Source organism: Azolla caroliniana, unplaced genomic scaffold, assembly GCF_043228905.1.
Source record: "Azolla caroliniana isolate FFs.n. ecotype wild unplaced genomic scaffold, voAzoCaro1.0.p SCAF_70, whole genome shotgun sequence".
NCBI classification, from domain to species: domain Eukaryota; kingdom Viridiplantae; phylum Streptophyta; class Polypodiopsida; order Salviniales; family Salviniaceae; genus Azolla; species Azolla caroliniana.
The window spans coordinates 89,451-112,509 of record NW_028230505.1 but is presented as its reverse complement, the minus strand read 5'-3'; the positions used below and the strand labels follow the sequence as shown (position 1 = coordinate 112,509).

General features: G+C 38.8%; 1 protein-coding gene across 2 annotated transcripts; it reads left to right on the top strand.

The window, feature by feature from the left end:
- Positions 1 to 3,878: 3,878 nt before the first annotated feature.
- LOC147849399 (uncharacterized) lies at positions 3,879 to 20,436 on the top strand. 2 transcript variants are annotated; one of them, XM_087337570.1, is made up of 19 exons: positions 3,879 to 6,012; positions 6,094 to 6,162; positions 6,254 to 6,446; positions 6,547 to 6,711; positions 6,815 to 6,884; positions 6,964 to 7,045; positions 7,130 to 7,189; positions 7,280 to 7,332; positions 7,415 to 7,596; positions 13,221 to 13,419; positions 13,509 to 13,566; positions 13,659 to 13,715; positions 13,834 to 14,085; positions 14,170 to 14,234; positions 14,443 to 14,499; positions 14,595 to 14,688; positions 15,403 to 15,546; positions 15,667 to 15,780; positions 20,044 to 20,436. In XM_087337570.1, the coding sequence occupies exons 1-18, from the start codon at positions 4,030 to 4,032 to the stop codon at positions 15,754 to 15,756; spliced, it is 3,873 nt and encodes a 1,290-aa protein (XP_087193696.1). In that variant the 5' UTR covers positions 3,879 to 4,029; the 3' UTR covers positions 15,757 to 15,780; positions 20,044 to 20,436. The 2 variants fall into 2 exon arrangements, with proteins under 2 accessions (XP_087193696.1, XP_087193697.1); XM_087337571.1 differs by lacking the exons at positions 14,170 to 14,234; positions 14,443 to 14,499; positions 14,595 to 14,688; ... (1 more) ...; positions 15,667 to 15,780; positions 20,044 to 20,436 and having other exon boundaries at positions 13,844 to 14,049.
- Positions 20,437 to 23,059: the final 2,623 nt, after the last annotated feature.

Genomic DNA, 23,059 nt, shown 5'->3' with positions numbered 1-23,059 from the left:
GATGTTGGGATTCCGAGTGCATCTGCGATGGAGAATCTTTTGTTGCATCGTCAGGAGATGTAACTGAGACGAGTCATTTGGGTAAATACTATCGTGGTCTGTTTTCCACCAAGTGTGGTAGACATGCGGGATCTTCTCCATCTTCACTAGTTATAGTCTCTCCATTTCTCTGTAAAAGGAACAATTCATCAAATTTTACTGACCTACTGTAAACTGTTTTACCTGTTTGCGGGTTGAATATTTTGTATGCTTTGAGACCATTTTGCTCCACATACCCAATGATCCGTCCTTTGAAGCATCTATCATCTAGCTTTGATCTGTGATGTGGATTTACATATACATAGGCTACTGCACCAAAATTTTTGAGATAGGAAACATTAAGTATGTTACCATACCATAATGTAAATGGAATTTGGCCTTGTAATGCAATGTGAGGAGTCCTATTTTGCAGATAGCAGGCTGTGGAGATTACATCTTCCCAAAATTGTTGTTTCATTTGTCCCGTTTTGAGCAAACTACGGGCAACATTTAACAACATTCTGTTCTTTCTTTCAGCAATGCCATTCTGTTGTGGAGTGTAGGGTAATGTTTTTTGATGAATTATTCCATTGTTGTCGAAAAAATTCTCCCATTCTTGGGATACATATTCTCCACCATTATCACTTCTCACCTTTTTAATTGTTCTTGATGTTTGATTTTTTGCAAGCTGTTTGTATTTACATAATGTTGCAAATGCCTCACTTTTATGTTTTAAGAAGCTGACTACTGTGAATCTGGTAGTATTATCAATAAATGAAATGAAATACCTTGCTCTAGAGAGAGACAATACAGGAAATGGCCCACACAGGTCTGTATGAACAAGTTGAAGTGGGAATTTTGTAACATTCTTGCTTTTGGCAAATGGTTGATGGGACATCTTTCCGAACAAGCAACTTTCACATATAGAAATAGCTTTGAGGCCTTTTTTTGGTAGTCCTTTCATTCTTTTTAGTTGTTGACATTGTTGAAGTGCTGAAAAATTCATGTGACCAAAACGACAATGCCATAAATATGTAGCTGAGTGCACTAATTGTTTCTTTGTTTGCACAGGTGCAACTAATGCATATGCTGATTGATTATGGACTGGATACAAATGTTGTTCTTTAGGACAAACCATTTGAATGAATGAGCTACCATTTTGAAATTGTAGAATTACTTTATCTCTGCAAAACTGAATTGTAAGTCCATCTATTGTAGCTTGTCCGACTGATAATAGATGTTTTGCCAATCCAGGCACATAATACACATTATGAACATTAATTTAATGATCTTTTGAAAGTTTGATTTTAATTGTACCTTTACCGATTGCAAATTTATTTCCTTTATCACCAAAGATTACCTGCAACTGATTGGAGAGAACTTGATAATCTTCTAGCCAATCTCTTCGACATGTGAGATGGTGTGTGGCACCAGTATCCAGGTACCATGTGTCATAATCTATTTTCAATTCTTCTGTAGTGGCGTGGTATGCTTGAATAATGTTTCCTTCTTCTAGCATGTCATCGTAATCACCTCCTGATTCTGAATAGCATTCTGATTTATCATCAGATTTATTCTCTAAAATGACATTGTTGGCTTGTGGTTGTTTCTTATTTTCCGCATATTGCTTGAATCAACATACCCTCTCGGTGTGGCCTTCTCTTTTGCAATATTTGCAGACTAGTTTCAAGCCTCCACCAGGATGTTTTGATGAAGTTCTCTGTGATTCATTTCCCTTTCCAGTGTATTTGTAATTGTCAGATCTAGACTTGTAGCGATTGTTATATGACAATTTTTGTGGTTTGATGCCTGTAGCAGTCATTGCCATTAATGGAGTAGAAATTTTAAGTTGTCGTCGTAGATTTTCATGATGAACTTTTGTAATCAAATTAGATAAGGAGTTACCTTGACTATTCATAACAATAAAAGTATTCCAAGATTTTGGAAGTTTACTCAATAAGAGCCCAATCTTCATTTCTTCTGAGATTTCATTTCCGACAGTGGTGGCTTCTTCGAGATATGTCTCCCAGGTATCCAAGAAGGCAAGAAGATCTTCTTCTTCCTGCAAAACACACGTGTGAAACAGGGTAGCAAGAGTATGGATTCTAGTTGTACCATCTTGTGGTTCAAACATTTGTTTTTGTTTGGACCACATTTTTGCCGCAGTTGTGAGTTTTTGAATGGCATCAGCCTGCCTGTCTTCTACATGTAGCAGTATTTCAAGTTTTGCCCGTTTATCTTTGTTTTTCCATTCTTTCCATGCTTCTGATTGTGTGCCTTTTGGTGCTTGATAGGTTCTTGTGGTGACTTCAAGTAGCTCCTCCAAGTCCAGTAGTAGCTCCATCCTTGGTTTCCAAAATCTGTAGTTCTTTGCGTTAAGTTTATCTACCAAGTATTTTCTTGCTTGAGTGGATCTTGCCATAATGCTAAGGTTGTTGTCTCGTTTTCTCTTTTTTTTTTAGAAGTAGAGTATGGAGTGGGGGGTATATTTTCAGGCTTCGTACTACTAATGCTCTGATACCATGTAAGGAAATGAGAGATACATGAACAGAAAATGAGGAGAATTGAAATTGCTATGTAATAGATAATAAGGTGGGATAACAAGCTGGAATACAACTACAAGAGTTAATTGCTACAACAACTAGAGCATAAAAATACCACACTCTAACGTTCCTGGTTTCCTCTTTATATAATAGAGAAAGTGGAGGGAATGTTGGATGTGTTTAAAAATACAATTACTAATAAAAGGAAAACAATAATAGTTAATAATAGTAACTAATCTAGATGTGGTGTAGAGTTAATGTGACAACTAAAAGTAGTTGCTTTGAAACTGTTTTGTTGTTTCTAACATCACTCTCATAGCAGATACTTTTCCTAATTGAAATTCCCTAAAATACCCCTCAAACCTCAAACCTGTCACTCTCATAACAGATACTTTTCCTAATTGAAATTCCCTAAAATACCCCTCAAACCTCAAACCTCTCACTCTCGTAGCAGATACTTTTACTAATTGAAATTCCCTAAAATACCCCTCAAACCTCTCACTCTCGTAGCAGATACTTTTACTAATTGAAATTCCCTAAAATACCCCTCAAACCTCAAACCTCTCACTCTCATAGTAGATACTTTTACACTAATTGAAATTCCCTAAAATACCCCTCAAACCTCAAACCTCTCACTCTCATAGCAGATACTTTTACACTAATTGAAATTCCCTAAAATACCCTGCAAACCTCTCACTCATAGTAGATACTTTTACTAATTGAAATTCCCAAAAATACCCCTCAAACCTCAAACCTCTCACTCTCATAGTAGATACTTTTACACTAATTGAAATTCCCTAAAATACCCCGCAAACCTCTCACTCTCGTAGTAGATACTTTTACTAATTGAAATTCCCTAAAATACCCCGCAAACCTCAAACCTCTCACTCTCATAGCAGATACTTTTACTAATTGAAATTCCTTAAAATACCCCTCAAATGTGTGTGTGCCCTCTTACTCCTTCCTCCTAAAAAGAAGTTCAAATGGAGAGGGAAATTGGTATCAAACTCTGACTGAAGTCTGTCTTGTCTGTCTGTCTCTCTTCTTCTTCTTCTCCTTCTTTAGCATCCCTCTGCAAGATTGAGACGAGTTTGGCCCATCTCATTAGCTCAAGGATATGGGTTTTCGTTTTCGAGGAGATTTAAGACCCTTTCATCTCCTCTCTGTTTCTCTCCGTCTCTGTGTGTATCTCATTCAGAAGGATCTAAGATTTTGAAAAGAAATTCAACCCCCCTTTCTCCAGCATAATAAAGAAGACCCAACTAATCAAGGTGATTTTTTTGCCCTCACTCCTTATTCAGCTGGGAATTTCTTTTGTTCTATTTTAATCAGAGTACTCCCTCTGTAAAGAAAAAAACGGAATCGGAGTAGAAAAAGGAACAAGAAGTTAAGAACCAGAAAACAAGAGTTTGATTTGTTGATAAGCTCTCTTGTGGGAATGGTCTTGTAATCATGGGAACTGGAGGATATGGCAGCAAAGAATGGATGTAATGGATTGGAAGCTTTGCAATTCTCTGTTGAACAGGGTAAAATATCTTCACTGCTCAAAAGGAATGCTGTGGACTTTGAAGCAGAACCTCCCCCAAAAAAGGTCATATCCAATATAAGGATCGAATCTATGTTGCCTGATGAAGGTGAGACAAAGCCCCTTTGTAAGAGATATACGGGCAATGTATATGAAACCCCCTTATCAAGACCTTTAGATGAAAGATTGCGAAAAGATAGAAGAAACACGCACCAGGATGTTTGGGATCCTCACCTAGTTTATTCTAAGGAACAGGATTGTGTTGATAACTTTGCTAGTCATACCCCTCATAAGGGGTATACAAACTCTTTATACGAAGCCCAACTGCCAAAACCATTTGATGAAAGAATGCAAAAGGATAGAAGGAGCATGGTTGATAACGTTTGGGTTGATCCTAGACTGGATTTTCAGGTAGGTTGTCGTATGAAAGAAGCTCATTGTGAAGATCAAGATGATCGAGGAACTGGTTCCTATCTGAAGCCTAACGTTACTGTACAGCCCACCCATTTGCATAACTCTTTTGCAACCGGATATAGAGTTCCTCCACTATCATGTGGGAATCAGCTCTCTTCTACAAATGCTCATATGTTAAGAGATTCATCTATAGGCATTGTGGATATCCATGATCCTCGTTTCATTGAGAAGAAATATTTGTCTCATGATTTTATTCCAGTATATCCCACACCACATAGTGCATCAGGTCTTCCACATCCAGCCTCTAATGACACTGCACATAGTATGCAACCACAACCTGTAGAAAGGAATATGCATGCCAATAAAGTCGATATGAAAACTGTATCAGATAATGAAACCTATCCTTATCCAAATAATACGAAGGTAATCGATAATCACCTTGTTCAGCTTGAAGGAGAAAAATACAGGAAAGATAGTGCAGGGATGCCACACAGTGATCTTCCACAGTTGGGTAGTGTGCATCCAATGTGGGTTGGTGTACAAGAAATGGCTGGTATGGGTCCCCCCCTGGGTGGGTTTTCTTTTCAGAGATTAATAAATGGGGATATAACTGGCCTTGAAGATGAATTGGAAGAGGATAGTGATGGTGATCATGATGAAATGGATCAAAACGTAGACCATGTCAATGAGCAGGTCTACATTGAAGATCATGATAGTGACATGTATTCCACTATGTACCCTTTATCATCTGAGCCACCCAATCGAGGCCATGATGCTGATTTTAGTGATGAACGAGAAGAGTACAGTGATGGAGATATTGATTATAACAGTGGGGAGGTTAATGAGAAGGATGCTCAAGAAGAGCACGAGAGTGACATGTATTCGACTGTATGCACTCCCTCATCTCGGGTTGAGCAAATTCTTGATCCTCAAATGGTTATGTTTGAATCGGAAAGTCCGGAATCTTATGACATGTATAAAGGTCACAAAGGAATTTCCAAATATTCAACCTCTGAATGGACGCTACATGCCGATGTCCATACGGATGGAGACCTTGGATGTTCCAATGGAATTCCATTGCACAGCAAGCATGAAGAATTCCATGGAAGTCCTAGTTTGCAGTGGGAAGGCCAGTGCCTGCAGCAAACATCCTCAGATTCTTCTAGAGACCTTTACAGCGAAGGAGTAGATTCATTGAGGAAGATAGAAATGGATCATGAAAGTCCTTGCCTGCATCCAATGACTAATTCTAGCTGCCCAGCATCACCCGACTATATAACAGAGAGATGTGCATACGATGATAAGCAGCTGATGGATCATGGAAGCCCCTGTCTACACCCAGTGATAGAATCAGAAACGCCTAATAAAGGAGAAACTGTTGTACCAATCACTCCCAACCAAAATGTTGCTAAAGCAGGCACACTAACTGAGGTGCCCAGTACTGCCAAGGCGCTTTTGTTGTCTGGTGTACTTGAAGGGTGCCAGGTCTCATATAAAGACAAGTGTGGTGGAGTAAGTAGAATGAAAAATTGGTATGATAAGATGCATTCTTGGTTTTGAACTTATCCCAACTTCCCTTATCAATTTCACTAGGTTAAACTTACCGGAATTGTAAAAAATGGTGGAATTCTGTGCAATTGCAAATGTTGTAAAGGAGAATCTGTAAGAACCTGACTTTATCATGGAAATCTATTTGTATTCATGTCTATTTTTATTTTAACCTTGTGTATGTGGTCCCCATCAATGTTTGAAGATGGTGAATGTGTCTCTCTTTGAGAGGCATGCTGGGAGTACTGCGAGACATCCAAGTGAGAATATTTTCATAGACAACGGCATGTCATTATCTGACATTCTGAGAAGTGGCATGAAAACTGAAGTAAAGTCTTCTAAAAAAGTTTCCAAAGTTATTGATGAGAGTGCCAGGAAAAATCAGTCCATGAGCACAGGTTTTTATACAGAAGATGCTCTTTACTGTGCTGTTATTTTATATTTGATGATTTTGAATTGAGTGTGTCTAAAACTTTTTTTGTCACTCGTTATTATCAGGTGCAAGCAAGCGTCGTTCAGATGCTCATTCTTCAAAGGTTGTTCAGACATCCTCTCCTTCTCAAATGGGTCTAGATCAGATGGTTATTTCTCAAGGACAATTGAGACGCTCTCTCCATCTTGATGAGACAGAGAGTGCTAGGAAAAATCACTCTATGAGCTCAGGTCTTGATCAGGAGCATGTTCTTTACCTTGCTGTTTATTTTACACGGTGGTGATTTTGGATCAAACTTTTCTAAAAACTCATTTTTTCCACCATTATCATTAGCTACAAGCAAACGTCGGGCTGATGTTCATCTATCAAAGGCTGTCCCAACGCCCCCTACATCTCAAACAAGGTACCTATTGTTTGTCATAATGTTTTTATGTGGTGTGCTAGTGACAAATTTAGACACGTTCTTGTTTGATCATTTTTAGAGAAATGAACCTTCATAAAATGCTTTTCTTGCCGGGAGGTTTAGCAGATGGCACTGAAGTTGCTTACTACTTTAAAGGACAGGTTTGATTCAAACACTCATGGATTCTTGTTCCATATAAATTTTTGCTGGACGTACATTTTCTTACCCGATATCTATTTCTGTAGCGTATTTTGACTGGTACAAAAGAAGGTTCTGGCATCTGCTGTGGTTGTTGCAATGAAGTGGTATGAGAACTTTTGAGTTTTGATACCTTGCAACAACTCATCTTTTCTTCATTTGAACTTAAAATCTCTTGTTTTAATCTCATGTGGCAGATTAGCTGTTCCTTGTTTGAGGCTCATGCAGGGTGGGGTTCACGTAGGAATCCGTAAGTCCCTCGTAAAACTCTATCATCAAGAATCCCATATCTAGATCAAATAGCCTAACATTCTTTCTTTCAATATATGCAGGTATTCAAGTATTTATCTATCGGATGGGCAGTCTCTTCACATGTTTGCTCAATCGCTTGAAGCTAAGAGACAAGAAGAATCCAGTGATAAGATTACTAGAGAGAATGATGATGATTGTGCAGAATGTGGGGATGGAGGAGATCTTGTTCTTTGTGATGCTTGTCCAAGAGCTTATCATACAGGCAAGTTTTTAATATCTCTATTTCTGGAGGATGTGTTTGTATCCCCATGTATTTATTATAAATACCATCCATTTTGTGGGTCTATACACACCTTGAAGGTCTATTGGCAGCATAAAACAAAGTTTGTATTACGTCAGCCAACTTTTGATGTGAGATATCTCCAATGCAACATGCAAGTCTGACGCACTCAAACGATCTTCTATTGTCAAGTGGTATAGATAGGAAGTTCCTTTCACAAGCTTATATTAGAGAAACTTAGGTAGGTGTGACTTGGCATCCTCAGTATCTTCAGGTGTTATTATTATGTTCAAATTAGCATACTTTGCCATTAAGGCAATTGGCATGCATGATATCTCAAAATTCATGACCCATGTGAGTTCCTATTTTTTTATAGTTGCTTTCTTAGACCCTACCTAGATCATGTATCCATGCATGCCTGGATGAAAGAAAGATATATTAACGTCTTTTAAGAGGCCAAAATGGCCTATAAGACCAATCAAGAGATTAGATCTTAAGTGTTGTCTCATCTCTGACGTTGTGGTCCATGGGGTTGGGGCCTACGTGCACGACAATTTGCTATTGCCTGATCTATTGTAACCCCTTTGTTATGTCTTGGTCGGGAGCCCATTTGTGTATCCCTTGATTGACTTGTAGCATTAGGAGTGATGGGGCTAAAGAAAGTTTTGATTATTCTTTGTGGATGAGCTTGTGTTGTTGTATTATTCTGCCACGATCGTCGTAGTCGGAGTTTGAGGCATAGTTGGTGAGTTGTCGGCTTATGGAGGCCGACTCACCCTTCTTCCTTCGACACTCTGCCTCGTAGTGGCCAAATTTGCCACAGTATCCACACTGGGCGGAGTTGTTTTGAAGGCTAGGTCCGGCATGATTGCTCCCCCTTCTACCAGACACTCGGCCTCGCGTGTTTGCAACGTCTTGCCGGCAGAAGAAGTTGTGCTCATGGGATTGCCTTTGGTTGTTTCAGCCTCGGCCGGATTGGTCCCTTCTTCCATGGCCTTGCTCTCTTCCTCCGTCCAAACTCACATAGAGCATTTGTTTGTCTGATTCGTTGCCTCTTGTTCGGACGTGGTTTTCTTCGATCAGTAGCATCGACTGGAGGTTGAAGGAGGGAGGATTCTCCCTCGCAAGGATTGCCGACCGTATGGTGCCGAACTAAGGTGCTAGGCCTTCGAGGCATATCTGCACCATTTCGTCGTCGTCAATGTTGACATTGATCGACCCGAGGGAGTTGCACAACTCCTTGATCTTGACGGTGTAGTTGCCAATTGACATATCCCTCTATTGTATGCTGTTAAACTCTTGGCGAAGTTGAAGCTTTCGTGCAACTGGAGGTTGAAGGAGGGAGGATTCTCCCTCGCAAGGATTGCCGACCGTATGGTGCCGAACTAAGGTGCTAGGCCTTCGAGGCATATCTGCACCATTTCGTCGTCGTCAATGTTGACATTGATCGACCCGAGGGAGTTGCACAACTCCTTGATCTTGACGGTGTAGTTGCCAATTGACATATCCCTCTATTGTATGCTGTTCAACTCTTGGCGAAGTTGAAGCTTTCGTGCGGTTGTGTTGGCCGCGAATATCTTTTTGAGGTTCCCCCACGCCTCTTTTGGCGTTTTGGCCTCATGGGTGTAGCCAATCATGTGATCATGAATGCATGATGCAAGGCAATACTGCACGCGACTCGCCGCTTGCTCCCAAGCTGGGTGGGTGGTTGGCATGTGCCGGGTTGGGTTGATTTTCTTGTGTTCCCTCGACATAGCTCCAATAGCCTTGACCGACAAGGTATTGGTGCATCTTGTACTCCCAAGATGCGAAGTTGTTTCTGTCGAGTTTCTCGGTAGGAAGAGCGCTGATACCATGTAAAGAATAGGGAGTGATTCTGTGCAGCAGAAGAGATATGTGTGTGTGAGAGAGAGAGAAAGAAAGAAAGAAAGAAAGAAAGAAAGAACGATATATTAACGTCTTTTAAGAGGCCAAAATGGCCTATAAGACCAAATAAGAGATTACATCTTAAGTATTGTCTCGCCTTTGAGAACAAATCAAAATAAAATAAATATCACACAGTAAATATAAAAGTAAATAACATGAAAAGAAAAATAATGAGGGAATCTAGTTTTTGGCACATGTGAGATCCTCAAGTTAGGTATATTGTAGCTTTTGTCTTCGAAAGATCTCTAGCATAGGTCAATCCAGAATGGAAATGTCTCCGAAGCGAGGGAAGCACCTACAATGGCGGGAGATAATGGCTTTTATTTGTCGATGACAAGGGTGTTGAGGTTGTGGTCCATGGGGCCGAGGCCTACGTGCACGGCAAATTGCCATTGCCCGATCAATTGTAACCCCTTTGTTATGTCTTGGTCTGAAGTCCATTGTGTATCCTAGGGTTGACTTCTAGCATTAGGAGTGATGGGGATAAAGAAAGTTGTGATTGTTCTTTGTGGATGAGCTTGTGTGGCTGTATTCTTCAACAACTTTTCCCGATGTCTCTTGAGCTCTAGCAAGAAAAGCCCTAGGCATCGTTGGTCCTCATATTCCATTACCTTGCGTAGTGGGCCAAAGCCTTGTTTAAAGAGGCAATGGTATCTCCCTTTGATTTCATAAAAGACACTACAATGACAAACATAGTGTTCTTCAGATTCCACTCCTTGATGACACAATTGGAAAATTCTCTCTTCTAGAGGTAGTCGTGTATATCTGGCCTACCTCAATCTGTAGCTGATGTGATGAAGTTCGCAGCTGCCCTATCACACTACGCAGCGCATAGGATAGATGTATGTCCATATAAGGTGGCCTGATGACAAATCCATCCTCCGATGTATGTAAGAAGTGTGTCTTATAGTGGGCCATCTTTGTACCAAGTGGTATTTTGGGGCTGATCCATGTTGTCTTGTTTTCCAAGTTAATAATATCAGTTCGGATCACTCTATTCTTTTCCACTTTGGTCATATTTAGATGGGGACAGTCCAAGCTATATTGGAACGGGGGTAGTGCATTTATACTCATGCCATGTGACTCGAACCATTGCTGCATTTAAGCATACCAACAATGAGTGTCTCCATTTTCAGCCAGTTGTTTTGATGACATAAGTGCCAACCTTGGGTACCTTCGTTTAGGGAGCTCCCAAAAATGTTGGATAAATGTCACTAATCGGAACAACGCCTCTGTTATTATAGGTGCTGCTCCCATCTATGCCCGGATTATATCGTGGGGCACCGATGCTTTGCTCCTTATCATGCGAGCAATCATTGACACTAAAGGTCTCTCTAAATCTTTCCAATGATTTGCCTTGTTAAGACTCGGTCCCCATGTCTCTACTCCATAGAGAAGAGTTGGTGTGACAAGTGTATCAAATAACCATAGCTTAGTCCGTGGCTCTTGGAACTGCAAATGTGCACATTGTCTCTCGAGAGCAGCAAGGGTTGCATATGCACGAGAAAGTCGGGCACAAGCGGCCTCCTGTAAGGAGAACCTAGGTCCTATAAATGTTACTTCTAGGTATATGTAGGAGCGTGTGTATTCCACCTTTTCCTCTCCCAAGAAGAATTCTGGTTTTGATCTTGTTACCCATGCTTGGGTGGTGTTAAACACCATCACTTTAGTTTTATTCATGTTGATTGACAAACCTTTGTCCGTACAAAATAGTTTTAAGGCATTTAGATGTCTTTGTAGTCCCTCCGGAGAGTCAGAAATCAGCACAATATCATCAGCATATAGTAATATTTGTATAGCTATACCTGCTAGGTGTGCTCCGGAACCCCCAAATCTCTCTATATATTGTGATACCTCATCTATATAGATACCGAAGAGTGTGGGGGATAGTGGGCATCCTTGCTTCACGCCAATTGGGCTAGCCACTGCCTTTGACAAGCCCTTAGAAGACCGCACTTTTCCTGACATAGATTCATAGAGTGCATAGATTCCCCATTGCATATCTATAGGAACACCAAGGGCTTCTAGCCGCTGCAAAAGCTGAGCATGTGGGACAATGTCAAAGGCTTTTCGGAAATCCACAAAGCAGCAATAAATCCTCTTATTGTGGGCTTTGCCCTCCTCAATAATGTGATCCAAAGTTGTGAAACCCTTTCGAAAGCCTGCTTGTCCAATTGAACGGCAGCCATTTTGCTCTGCCCATATACTCAATTCTGATTCTAGAATTGAGCTATATAGTTTAGCCAAGTAATGGCCAATCATGATTGTCCTATAGTTGCTTGGCATCATGGGGTCTCCACTCTTGAGAATTGTCACAATGGTATGTTGAGTCCATCTAGTAGGAAAACCTTCACACATGGCTCTATTAAAGATGTGTGCTAGCAATGGGAGCAAGGTGTCATAGGCATAGATAAAGTGCTCACCCACCAATCCATCATGATCTTGGGCCTTCCCAAATTGTAGCCGATCAATGACATTTCTTACATTTTGTGGTGTAAAGAAGGTTGATTCATGTGGGCGTGAGGCATTCGGGTGGGGTAGAGGAGGTTGCCCCGGGATATCATATAGAACCTTTGCATATTCCTGCCACACTTGAGGTGAGGTCAGTTGTGTGGTGGGTTGCCTCTCATTAAACATTTTCCATGCTCTTTTACGCTCTTGTCCTAGAAACAAGTAATACAAATGATCTTCAAATTTAGCCAAATACAATCTCTTCTTCTTCCTCACGAGGCGTTGGAAGGTTGCACTTGCGTGGTTGTGTATAAATGCCCTGAGTTACATCACGTTGCAAGCATCTCCTTGTATCACGACATTCCTCATCATACCAACTATTTTGTATTACGCTACCGAGTTTGGGGGAATTGGCCGTTGTGTGAAGGAAGGCATTTGTGGCTGCTTTATGCAATGATTTGGATAAACCTTGGGTAAGTTCTTCAAGGGGTGCGAAAGGATCCAAATCTAGCATGCCATTGTATACACCACAACTATACACATCAATTGTCTCGCGAGTGAATAGATACTCAGCCAGCCCACTCTCCTTAGCATATACATCCTTTGTGCATCCATCCTTTACCTCAAAGCGTAGATATGCATGATCAGCTGCCAAGCCAATTGGTCTTCCCGATATAGTGAACACTTTTATTTCAGGTATAAGAAATGGAGATCCCATTAGATAATCAACTGTGCTTGCACCCCCTTTTGGGTTCCAACATGTCAAAGCATCTGATCTAGGCCATTGTGACAAGCCATTATATATCACAAATCCATGCGCACTTCCCAAGGCTAGAAAGTATTTTCCATATTTAGTTATAGCACTCATATCTTGAGCTTGTCGCTTTAGACCAACCTCTTCCGCCATAACTTATCCATAAACAGCCTCGTTGGTGTTAAACATAGTTGTTTGTTCATCCTTGGTTTGTGCATTAAAATCTCCTAATAGTATTATGTCCCCCATAGTAGCAAATCTTATGATATCATCATATAGTCAAACTTGCACCTTTTCCTTCTTGGATTCTTGCTAATCACTGTTCTCCTCTGTAGTGGTTATCTGACCATGTGCTATGCACATCTATGACTTTTATTGTACTCAGCGATGGCTCTTTAATAAAGAGCGAGGTTGAGTGTGGTGAATCTAATTTTACTACTCTCTGAATTTATCGAATGTGTCACTGTGTTTGCAGAATGTGCTGGGTTATCGAGTATACCAGAAGGTGATTGGTATTGTCCATCTTGTGAAGGCAAGGGTGAACATCCAAAGCGAAAGAGCACACGATCATCTGGACACCTCTTTGCTGCATCTGTTAATGAGAAACAATCAGATCGATGTCAAAGAATTGTTAAAGTTTCGAAAAATGCAATAGGAGGCTGTGTGATCTGCAAGTAATAGGCTGCAGGAATGAGTGGCTAATTCAAATTTTACGTTTCTATAAGGACCTTGATTTATGTGGTTTGTTGTATTATATGTGCAGGAATGGCGATTTTTTAAAGTCTGGTTTTGGTGAAAAGACTGTGTTGTTGTGTGATCAAGTAAAGTCTATAATCATCTAGAAGTTTGGTGCTTTTTTAAACTTTTGAAGAAGGCCCTAAATGTAGTACTTCTTCTGTGTATATGCCTGCAGTGTGAGAGAGAGTATCATGTTGGATGCATGAAGGAAGAAGGTATAGCAGACCTCAAGGTATTCAAAGTGTAATTGCTACCATGTTGATGAATAGAAGTTGGAAATTTGTGATTTTGCATCTTAAATCAGTGTAGAACTCTCTATTAGATTTGCTCAAAGGGTTTTGTATTTGTAGGAGCTACCAGCAGGCGAGTGGTTTTGTGGTTTGGATTGTACACGTATACATCAGACCCTTCAAGAACTAGTTGTAAATGGACCTCAACCTATACATCGGAGCATTTTTGACATGCTTAAGAAGAAGCGTGATCAAGAAAGCAGTGAAGAGTTGAAGTTTCTAGATTCAGAGTTTTCATGGCAGTTGCTTCATGGTAGAAGAGGTGACCCTGAGAATGGAAGAATCTTGTCTAATGCTGCAACAATCTTAATGGTAACAAAACAGTTTTTCGAGCATTTTGAAAAATAACATCTGCATGAATATTCATTCTGACATTCAGTGTTTCTGTCATTGCAGGAAAGCTTTGATCCAATTATCGATGCAGCTTCAGGGCGAGATCTTATTTCCCTTATGGTTCATAGGTAAAATTTGAACTCTTAAGTAATTCCATAGGAATCCTCAATCCTTATATTCTAGGTTGATGTATATTTCTTTGATATGTTTTAGCCACAATATATGATGTGATGCTAACTATGGAATCGCTTTTATCACATGAATGGGTTATTTAGTGGGTTTGCCCATTCTTCTTGCTATTATCTTATGTGTTTTTGTTCAACTTGTTGTCGGCAGTCGAAGCATCCGGGATCAGGATTTCCGGGGTGTATATTGTGCTGTCCTTAAGTGGAAGTATGTCATGTTCCGTTGAAATTGATAATGCCTAGCTGTCTATGCTTGTTACACTCAAGAGATTTAAAACTCGAGATTGTGCAATTTCTTATCAGGGAAGCAGTTGTATCAACCGCAATAATTCGAATATTTGGACGACATTTTGCAGAACTTCCTTTAGTGGCAACCAACACTGCCAACCGTGGACAGGTAAACCCGTGTACCAAAAAAACTTTTTTTTTGTTTTTAGTCCTTTATATATTTACATTGAATTTTATCAAGAAATGAAACGAATAGCTATGGTGGAAAAAACAGTGGTTCGTTTTATTATTATTATAAATAATTATTCTCTTATGCCTTAGAACTGATGAATTATATTGTGAGCTTTGTAGCATCATAAACAGACATTCCGGCTAAGACTGCCCCGCCGGGAGAATTCACTTTTTGCACCTAAGAAAATGACATTTATCCAATAGGTTGATGACAATTTTCAATCGATGTATGCTACGAAGGAAGAGAAAGAAAGAAAGAACTTTTGACTGTCTTCCAAATAGTTGATGAAGTAAAAGTTTTTCTTATCAGCATTCAATGACAATCTTGTAATGTATTTAGGTTGCAAATTTGTGGTAACAATTATGAAATCAGAATTTAAACATAGAGTATGCCAATGGTAATGTGGACATTATGATAAAAATAATCTCAAAACGTTCACAACATTACTTTTTTTTGCATAAATTTGTTGTTTAATTGACAACTGGAAGATGGAAATATGCATTGGTAATAGAAGAAGATGAGATAACATGAGTATATTGTGTTTGTGAGGATCAATGCTGAAATTTTCTCCCTTCTGACTTTTTTTCAATTTCGTAGGTTATTAATAGACCATTAATATAACAATGATATCTTATTCCCATCTTCGCGTAGGGATTTTTCCAAGTGTTGATGTTAAACATAGAGAGGCTTCTTGGTATACTACAAGTGGAGCACCTTCTCCTTCCTGCCGCAGAGGAGGCAGAATCAATCTGGATAAATAAATTTGGTTTCTCAAAGATTAATAATGATGAACAGGTTTTTACATTGTTCTTCTTCTACTGTTTCTTTTCCATAAATTAGAATTTCGAAGCTAAAAATATTAAATATTAATCCAGAAACTCTTTTGAACATGTGTACTATTTGTGTTTGTTACAGTTGCAGCAATTTGCCTCTCAGGTGCAGATTATGATTTTCCAAGGTTCTTCCATGCTGCTTAAATCCATTAGACCAGACTACTCTTCTTGAAACCATTTCATTGGCAGATAAGAGGTCGACTTCTCCTTTACCTGCAGGCCATATTTTTTTCAATTACAAAGAATTCTTCTTTTGAGTTATTATGTATGATATATATACAGATTTGTGTGCATATCAGAATACTATAATGAATATTATTGAGATAAACAAGCCTCATTAAAAGTAATGTTGTAAGTCGTACGATATGGTAGATCTACAATGCTCAACAATAGGTAGTGTATTTATAGTGTTTGAAGATGCATATTATTTGATACAATAGCTATGAGGGAAATCACTAAATTAAACCATTAGAATATCTGAAAAGTAAGATTCATTAGATAATGTTAGTAATAGCACAATACTACACTCCAGAAAGTAGATGTAAATTTAAACAGTTCAAAATCATACTAGGGTATCCCAAAATCCTAGAATTTCAATAGTTATGTTCATCATCTAATGAATGAGTGGACATAATAACATCATCACCATCATAATCCTCCTCGATGTCTGTAGATAATGTTAGGAATAGCACAATACTACACTCCAGAAAGTAGATGTAAATTTAAACAGTTCAAAATCATACTAGGGTATCCCAAAATCCTAGAATTTCAATAGTTATGTTCATCATCTAATGAATGAGTGGACATAATAACATCATCACCATCATAATCCTCCTCGATGTCTGTAGTAACAATCTTTTAATCTGACCATTATCATCTATAAAGAGTGGTATATTGGTCAAGATTGTCCATCCATGAGCAATCTATGGGAAGGAATGCATCATGGTTCAAGTCATATGCGAAGGGGGCCCTTTTCATCCAAACACTTCTTCCCAAAAATATTTAAAAGCTGTTTCTTTTCTTGGGCTACAAGGACTTCATACGTCTTGAGTTGTAACTTTGTCAAACTTCAATCCAAAGAATCCTCATTTAGACATTTTTTACCCCTCTGCGTTTTCTGCAATGTCTGGCTAATCACAGTGTCCTCTGGTTATCTGAAATGTCTGCCTAATATCTGTGTCTTCTGCCTTTTCTGTAATATCTGATCCTCTGGTTAATACCATTCTTCACTCTCAACTGGTTGGAATACTCAGATTTGTTAATGTTCCGCGGGGTGCTCTCCTTAGCCAGGATCAAACTCTCCATGAGATTCGTAGTTGCATCACTTATTGCTTCTTCCTACGTGAATGAAGATGATTCGGAATTCGGGCGAGCAGTGTTGCTTGCAAGATCTCTGGGTTTTTGCCGCCCATGTCCTGGAACTTCTTTGTGATTTCCCCGCAATCAAGCAAGCTCGCAAGTAAGCCAGCAAACTCAGGATTTGTTTCCTGGCATTTGATCTGTCCTTGGAAGGCAAACCTTATAAATCATATTTCCAATTCTTAGGCAATGCATAAAAATCGGCATTGCTAGTAACCCTAGGGTTTCCAGGAGTTTCCTGCAATCTCTGATCCTCTGCATTTTCTGTAATGTCTGACTAATCTCTGTGTCCTCTTGGCCAAATCTCTATGTTCCTGGTTTCACTCTATTCCCTTTTCCCCTTGCATGTCTCTGGCCATACCTTGTACCCGTTGTCCTAACTATAGGAGACCATGGATTCTGAATGGATAGCAAATGAAGGTATGGATCTCAATACCTACAAAGATGGTCCAGATCCATGGAAGACCCCAAGAAGATACTATAGAAGAAAAAGTGACCAGATGAAGCACCCCAAGTAGCACCAGAAGGTGGCACAAGGCACCTAAAATGCAGGTTCCATTTGATGTCGAAGAGGGGAAACATGATCTATTAAGCCATTTGATTAGGCAAGAGATCAATCTTATAAGAGATAATATAGAAAGAACATTAAGAGAGGAAATGAAAAAGGAGATAGAGAAATAAAAAACAGAGCTGTGTGCCTCTCTCAAGATTGAGTTATTAGAAGAGATAAGAAAAGACATCACTAGCCTTATCAAGAAATCAAACTTGCTCAAGGATGATAGGGTGCAATACCTTAAGGATGAAATATCCTCAAATAATGGCATGCTAGATTCCGATCCTTTCGAACCCCTAGATGAAGTCACAAGGATTGTCAAAGTCATTGCATAAAGCAGCTACAAATGCCTTTCCCCACAATGGGCAATGCCCGCAAACTTGGTAGTCATACAAAATAATTGGTATGATGAGGAATCTCGTGATACAAGGAGATGCTTGTAGCGCGAAGTAACTCGGGGTATTTGTACACACAATAAGCAAGAACAACCTTCCAATGCCTTGTAAGGAAGAAGAAGAGATTGTTTGGTAAATTTGAAAATCATTTGTATTGCTTGTTCCTAGGACAAGAAAGTAGAAGAGCATGGAAAATGTTTAATGAGAGGTAACCTCTCACACAACTGACCTCGTCTTAGGTGTGGTACGAATATTCCGAGGTACTATTTGATATCTTGGGGCAACTCCACTTCCCCACCCACATGCTCATGCCCACATGAATCTACCTTTTTTACTTTACAAAATATAAGAAATGCCATTGATCGGTTACAATTTGGGAAGGCTCAGGATCATGATGAATTGTATAGTGAGCACTTTATCTATGTCCATGACATCTTGCTCCCATTTGCTAGCACACATCTTTAATAGAGCGAGGTGTGAAGGTTTCCCTACCACATAGACAGAACATATCATTGTGCCAATCCTTGAGTGGAGACCCCATGATGCTGAGGAACTATAGGACAATCTTGGCCACTACTTGGCTAAACTACATGGCTGGATCCTAGAGTCAGAATTGAGTATATGGGCAGAGCAAAATCACTGCCATTTAGCTGGACAGGCAGGCTTCTGGAAGGGGTTTGTGACTTTGGATCACATATTGACCCTCAGAGCCCTTATCGAGAAGGGTAGAAAGCCCATAATAAGAGGATTTATTGCTGCTTTGTGGATTTCAGAAAAGCCTTTGACACTGAGGTGTGTTGGCTTATGCAACAGCTAGAAGCCCTTCGTGTCCCTATAGATATGCAATAGGGAATCTCTGCACTGTTTGAATCCATGTCATGAAAACTGTGGTATCCTAATGGTTTGTTAGAGGCTATTGCTAGAACAATTGGGGTAAAACAAGGATGCCCACTAGCACCTAGTCTCTTCAGTCTCTACAGAGATGAGGTATCGCATTACGTAGAGAGGTTGGGGGGTTCGGGAGCATGCCTAGTGAGTATAGACATACAAATATTACTATATGCTGGTGATATTGTGCTGATTTCTAACTCTCCAAAGGGACTATAAAGCCATTTAATCTCCCTAAAGGTATTTTGTATGAACAAAGTTTCATTGATAAACATGGATAAAACTAAAGTGATGATGTTTAACACCACTCAAGCATGGCTAACAAGATCAGAACCAGAATTCTTGGGAGAGGAAAAGGTGGTACACACACACACACACTCCTATGCATACCTAGGAGTAACATTTACAGGGCTCAGGTTCTCCTCACCGGAGACTCTTGTGCTTGATGTCCTCGTGGATATGCAGCCCTTGGTGCTCTTAAAAGGCAATGTGCACATTTGTAGTTCCAAGAGCCACCAACTAAACTCTAGCTATTTGATACACTAGACATAGAGCCACTAGATCAAATCTGGTTCAAAAGTATGAAATTTCATATGCTTGTTTTGGAAGTTTTTTCAGTCTCCATAGCAACTTTATTACATCTTTCACCCGTATAAAAAATTCCCATGTCCATACAGTCTTAGGAAACTCTGCTTTCATTAATCCTCCTATGGATACACAATTCAAGGCATTGTTTGTCACTGATTGCACCACAGTTTGTGGTCTAACCTATCTGGACCATGTAAATTTGTTTTTTCTATGTTATAAAACTGTAGCATACATGCTACAAGATGTAACTTGGTTGCACGAGAGTAGCCGGTGCAACAAACTGTAAGTTTATACTATACAAAAGGGGTTGTCTTGGTTAAGGGAGGTTACTATATGGGAAACTCACTGATTATGTATCATCATCATGTAGAGGAGCTTATTAATGATTTTAGATCAGAAACAAAAAGTATAGCTTTATGAGGAAAAGTTGACATACTAAGTCATAGAATACCTTATATGGTTAGGTGTTGCAAACATTCATTTTGTTTGTGTTGAATTGTAAGTTATGTAACAAGACAATTGTGGTTAGAGATTTTCCTAAGAAATTTATACCATGTTTTGATACCAATGTATCCACTGGTTTCAGACCACCTCTAGAAGAATCTTCATCTTTCATACTAAAATATAGATATTGCCTTTTGATACATACTAAAATATTTTGCTCTTCATCTTTCAGAGCTCAAGGGTGATGGATGAAGAGCTTCATTAATTTATTTGGATATATGGCTTCATAGTTTCAACGGATTGAGAGCTACATTGTTTGTTAATGTTACTATTATCAGACATTCTGTCCATATTCTAAAGGAAAACTCGATATATCTGAGAATGTATGGATTTTATTCTTCTTTCCTGAGGTGTTATAAGCACATAAAGTGCATCAAATTAGCAATGGTGTACTAGGCCTATATGCTAATGTAATGGATTTTACATGCTTTCAAGATGTAATTCATATCCTATATAAATTTTCTTTATAATGCTATGTGAATAGAGCTAGTACATATTGCAATATCTGATGTATATTTGGAATCAAACATTCAATCATTCAAGTTGAGGCTATGTTTTGGTCACCCTTCATTAGGGCCAAGAATCTTAATATTTTAAATAATGCCACTCATTGTTTTATGTGATGCGATGATGACTATCACCATTCATATGCTGTTTCTCTTTCATATCCTCATTTCTGTTATTTCCTTTTTCCTGTCGCATCCTTTCTTAAAAGTTTTTTTTTGCTTTGATAACCTTTTCTGTCACATATTTAGAGTTTTGTTTGTAGATGATATTGCTGTGACACTTTTCAGAACTTACCATTGGTTGCTCCTAGAAACAAAAGACATACACAAACAAGGCTGGTGGATATCACACTATTGTGGCAAGGAAGGAATGTGTCATAAAACAAGAGTGTGACTTGTAGTGTGGAAGCTGCAGGTTTAGGAGAGTGTGCATCAAAGTTGAGATCATAGATTTGCAATAAAAATACTAAAAAACAGTTTACTAATAATTATGTTGTTTCAAGAATTTGTGAATGAAAAAGAGTTTAGTTAGTGTAAGGTTTGGCAAGACCCAAAGAGGCTGAAATGGACTTGTTTTTCATGACATTAATAATGCCTTCAATATTTGCAATGGTAGTAATAATGTGAGTACCGTTCTCATTTGTTGTTAATGAGTACTTCAGTTCGATAATTATTGTTATCGTTAAGAAAATCATTTCTTTTGAAAGTGTTCAACAAAGTTGGCGATTCATGTTATTTTGAACAATTTCTTTTTCGAAGCCTAATAAATATAGCCAATATGGCTATGACTAATTAACAATTAAAATAGCAATAAAGGGGAGATTGCTTCTTAGTTTGGTGAAATGAAGTCCAAATTTTGCAAGGGAAATGTGACAATGTCCAAAACGAATAGAGGAAGAGTCCATTGAACCCTAACAATCTATTTTGGGGATGTTGACAAAAATGTAGCAAATAAGTGAATTGTTGCACCAGAAAAGAAATAACTTTTAAAGTTGAGGCATGTGAAGTTCTTGTAGCTCAAAAAAAGAAACAACTTTTAAATCTTTTTTAGAAGAGGTGTCATTGGATGAAAAGGCCCCCCTAGAATATGACTTGGACCATCTTGACCAATATACCACTCTTTAGAATTGATAATGGCCATATCGAAAAGACTCCCACCAAAAGAGGGGCTTCACAAGGCTTTCTTCCTAATGAATAATTATGCAAAATCCTAACCACCCCTTTGGTTATTGTATTAATGATATAGAGAAGGTGATTTTTTGTTCTACTATAAACACTGTGGATGATTTTGATGGTGATGATGTTATTATGCTCAGTCATTGATGGGATGATAAACATAGCTATTGAAATTCTAGGGTTTTGGGATACTCCACTAGATTTTGAATAATTTAAATGCTAGTAGTAATGTGAAAGAAATGGTTATAATGGAATGAAATGAATCCATTTTGGTAGCTGGCAAGTATGGTATACTCCAAATTCTTAGTTGGCATTGCATAGTTGATGAATACAAACATAGTTTACCTATGATAGGACAAAAATAGGTTTCTCAAGTATATTGACTTGGCATTGCATAGTTGATGAATGTAATGACAAGAGTCGGTCTAGGAAAGGACACATATACTTCTCTTAAAATTTAAATCACCAATAACACAACGACAAATTAGAATGTACACTAGTGGCTCAAGCACATGCAATTCATATAGGCACTCAATCAATATAAGAGATATGTGAATTGGTTAAGGGAGAAATCTTCAATTTCGATGAGAGAGAAGGATCATTCTCATTTGTTGTTAATGAGTACTTCAATTCCACGACTATGGTCGTCATTAAGACAATCTTTTCTTTTTGAAAGTGTTTAATAAAGTTGGTGATTCATGTCCTAATGGTTATTTTGAGGAATTTCTTTTTCACGAACCCTAATATATACAACCAATATGGCAATGACTAGTACATATCTTGGTGAATTGAAGTCCAATTTTTGCAATTTACATGGCAAATGTGACAATTTCCAAAACAAATCCAGGAAGAGGCTATTGAACCCCAACAATATATTTGGGGATGTTGAAAAAAATGTAGTGGATAAGTGAATTGTGGCACCTAGGGCAATCTAGTTGACAATACCATATATATGCACCCAAAAGGCCCTATTTGGAAATTAGTGATCCAAACAAAAAACCTCACAAATTAGAAATTTTGCAAACAAATGAAATGAATTCACCTAGGACACATGAACCCAACCAACAAAATTGTCGTGTAAGTTGTTTCCAAGGGAGTTAGTGGTGTGATGCTACGACGTATGTGTGCACAACCATAAGACCTTTAGTTGGCTACGATTAATACTCACTCACACATTAGAAGGGTGGGCAACATCTAGCCATGTAGACTTGATCTATGTGTATGAACCAATACATAACTAGCGACTGGCTACAGGTTGAGTGGTTGGGTGATTTCACACGTCTCCTACTAGAGCCTCATGTGAGATAAGGTCCTCATTATGATTTATGTGTCCAATCTTCATTTGTTTGCCATCATCAAAGGAGCATCAATCTTGATTTTAACGCATAGCTAGTCCCATTTTTGTTTGAGATTTTCCCAGCAAGCCATGATAGGGATGCACAACATTCTTGAAGTAAAAAAGGATAGGGTTGTGAGAGAGAAAAATGCAGAGAGGTTTCATCAAAC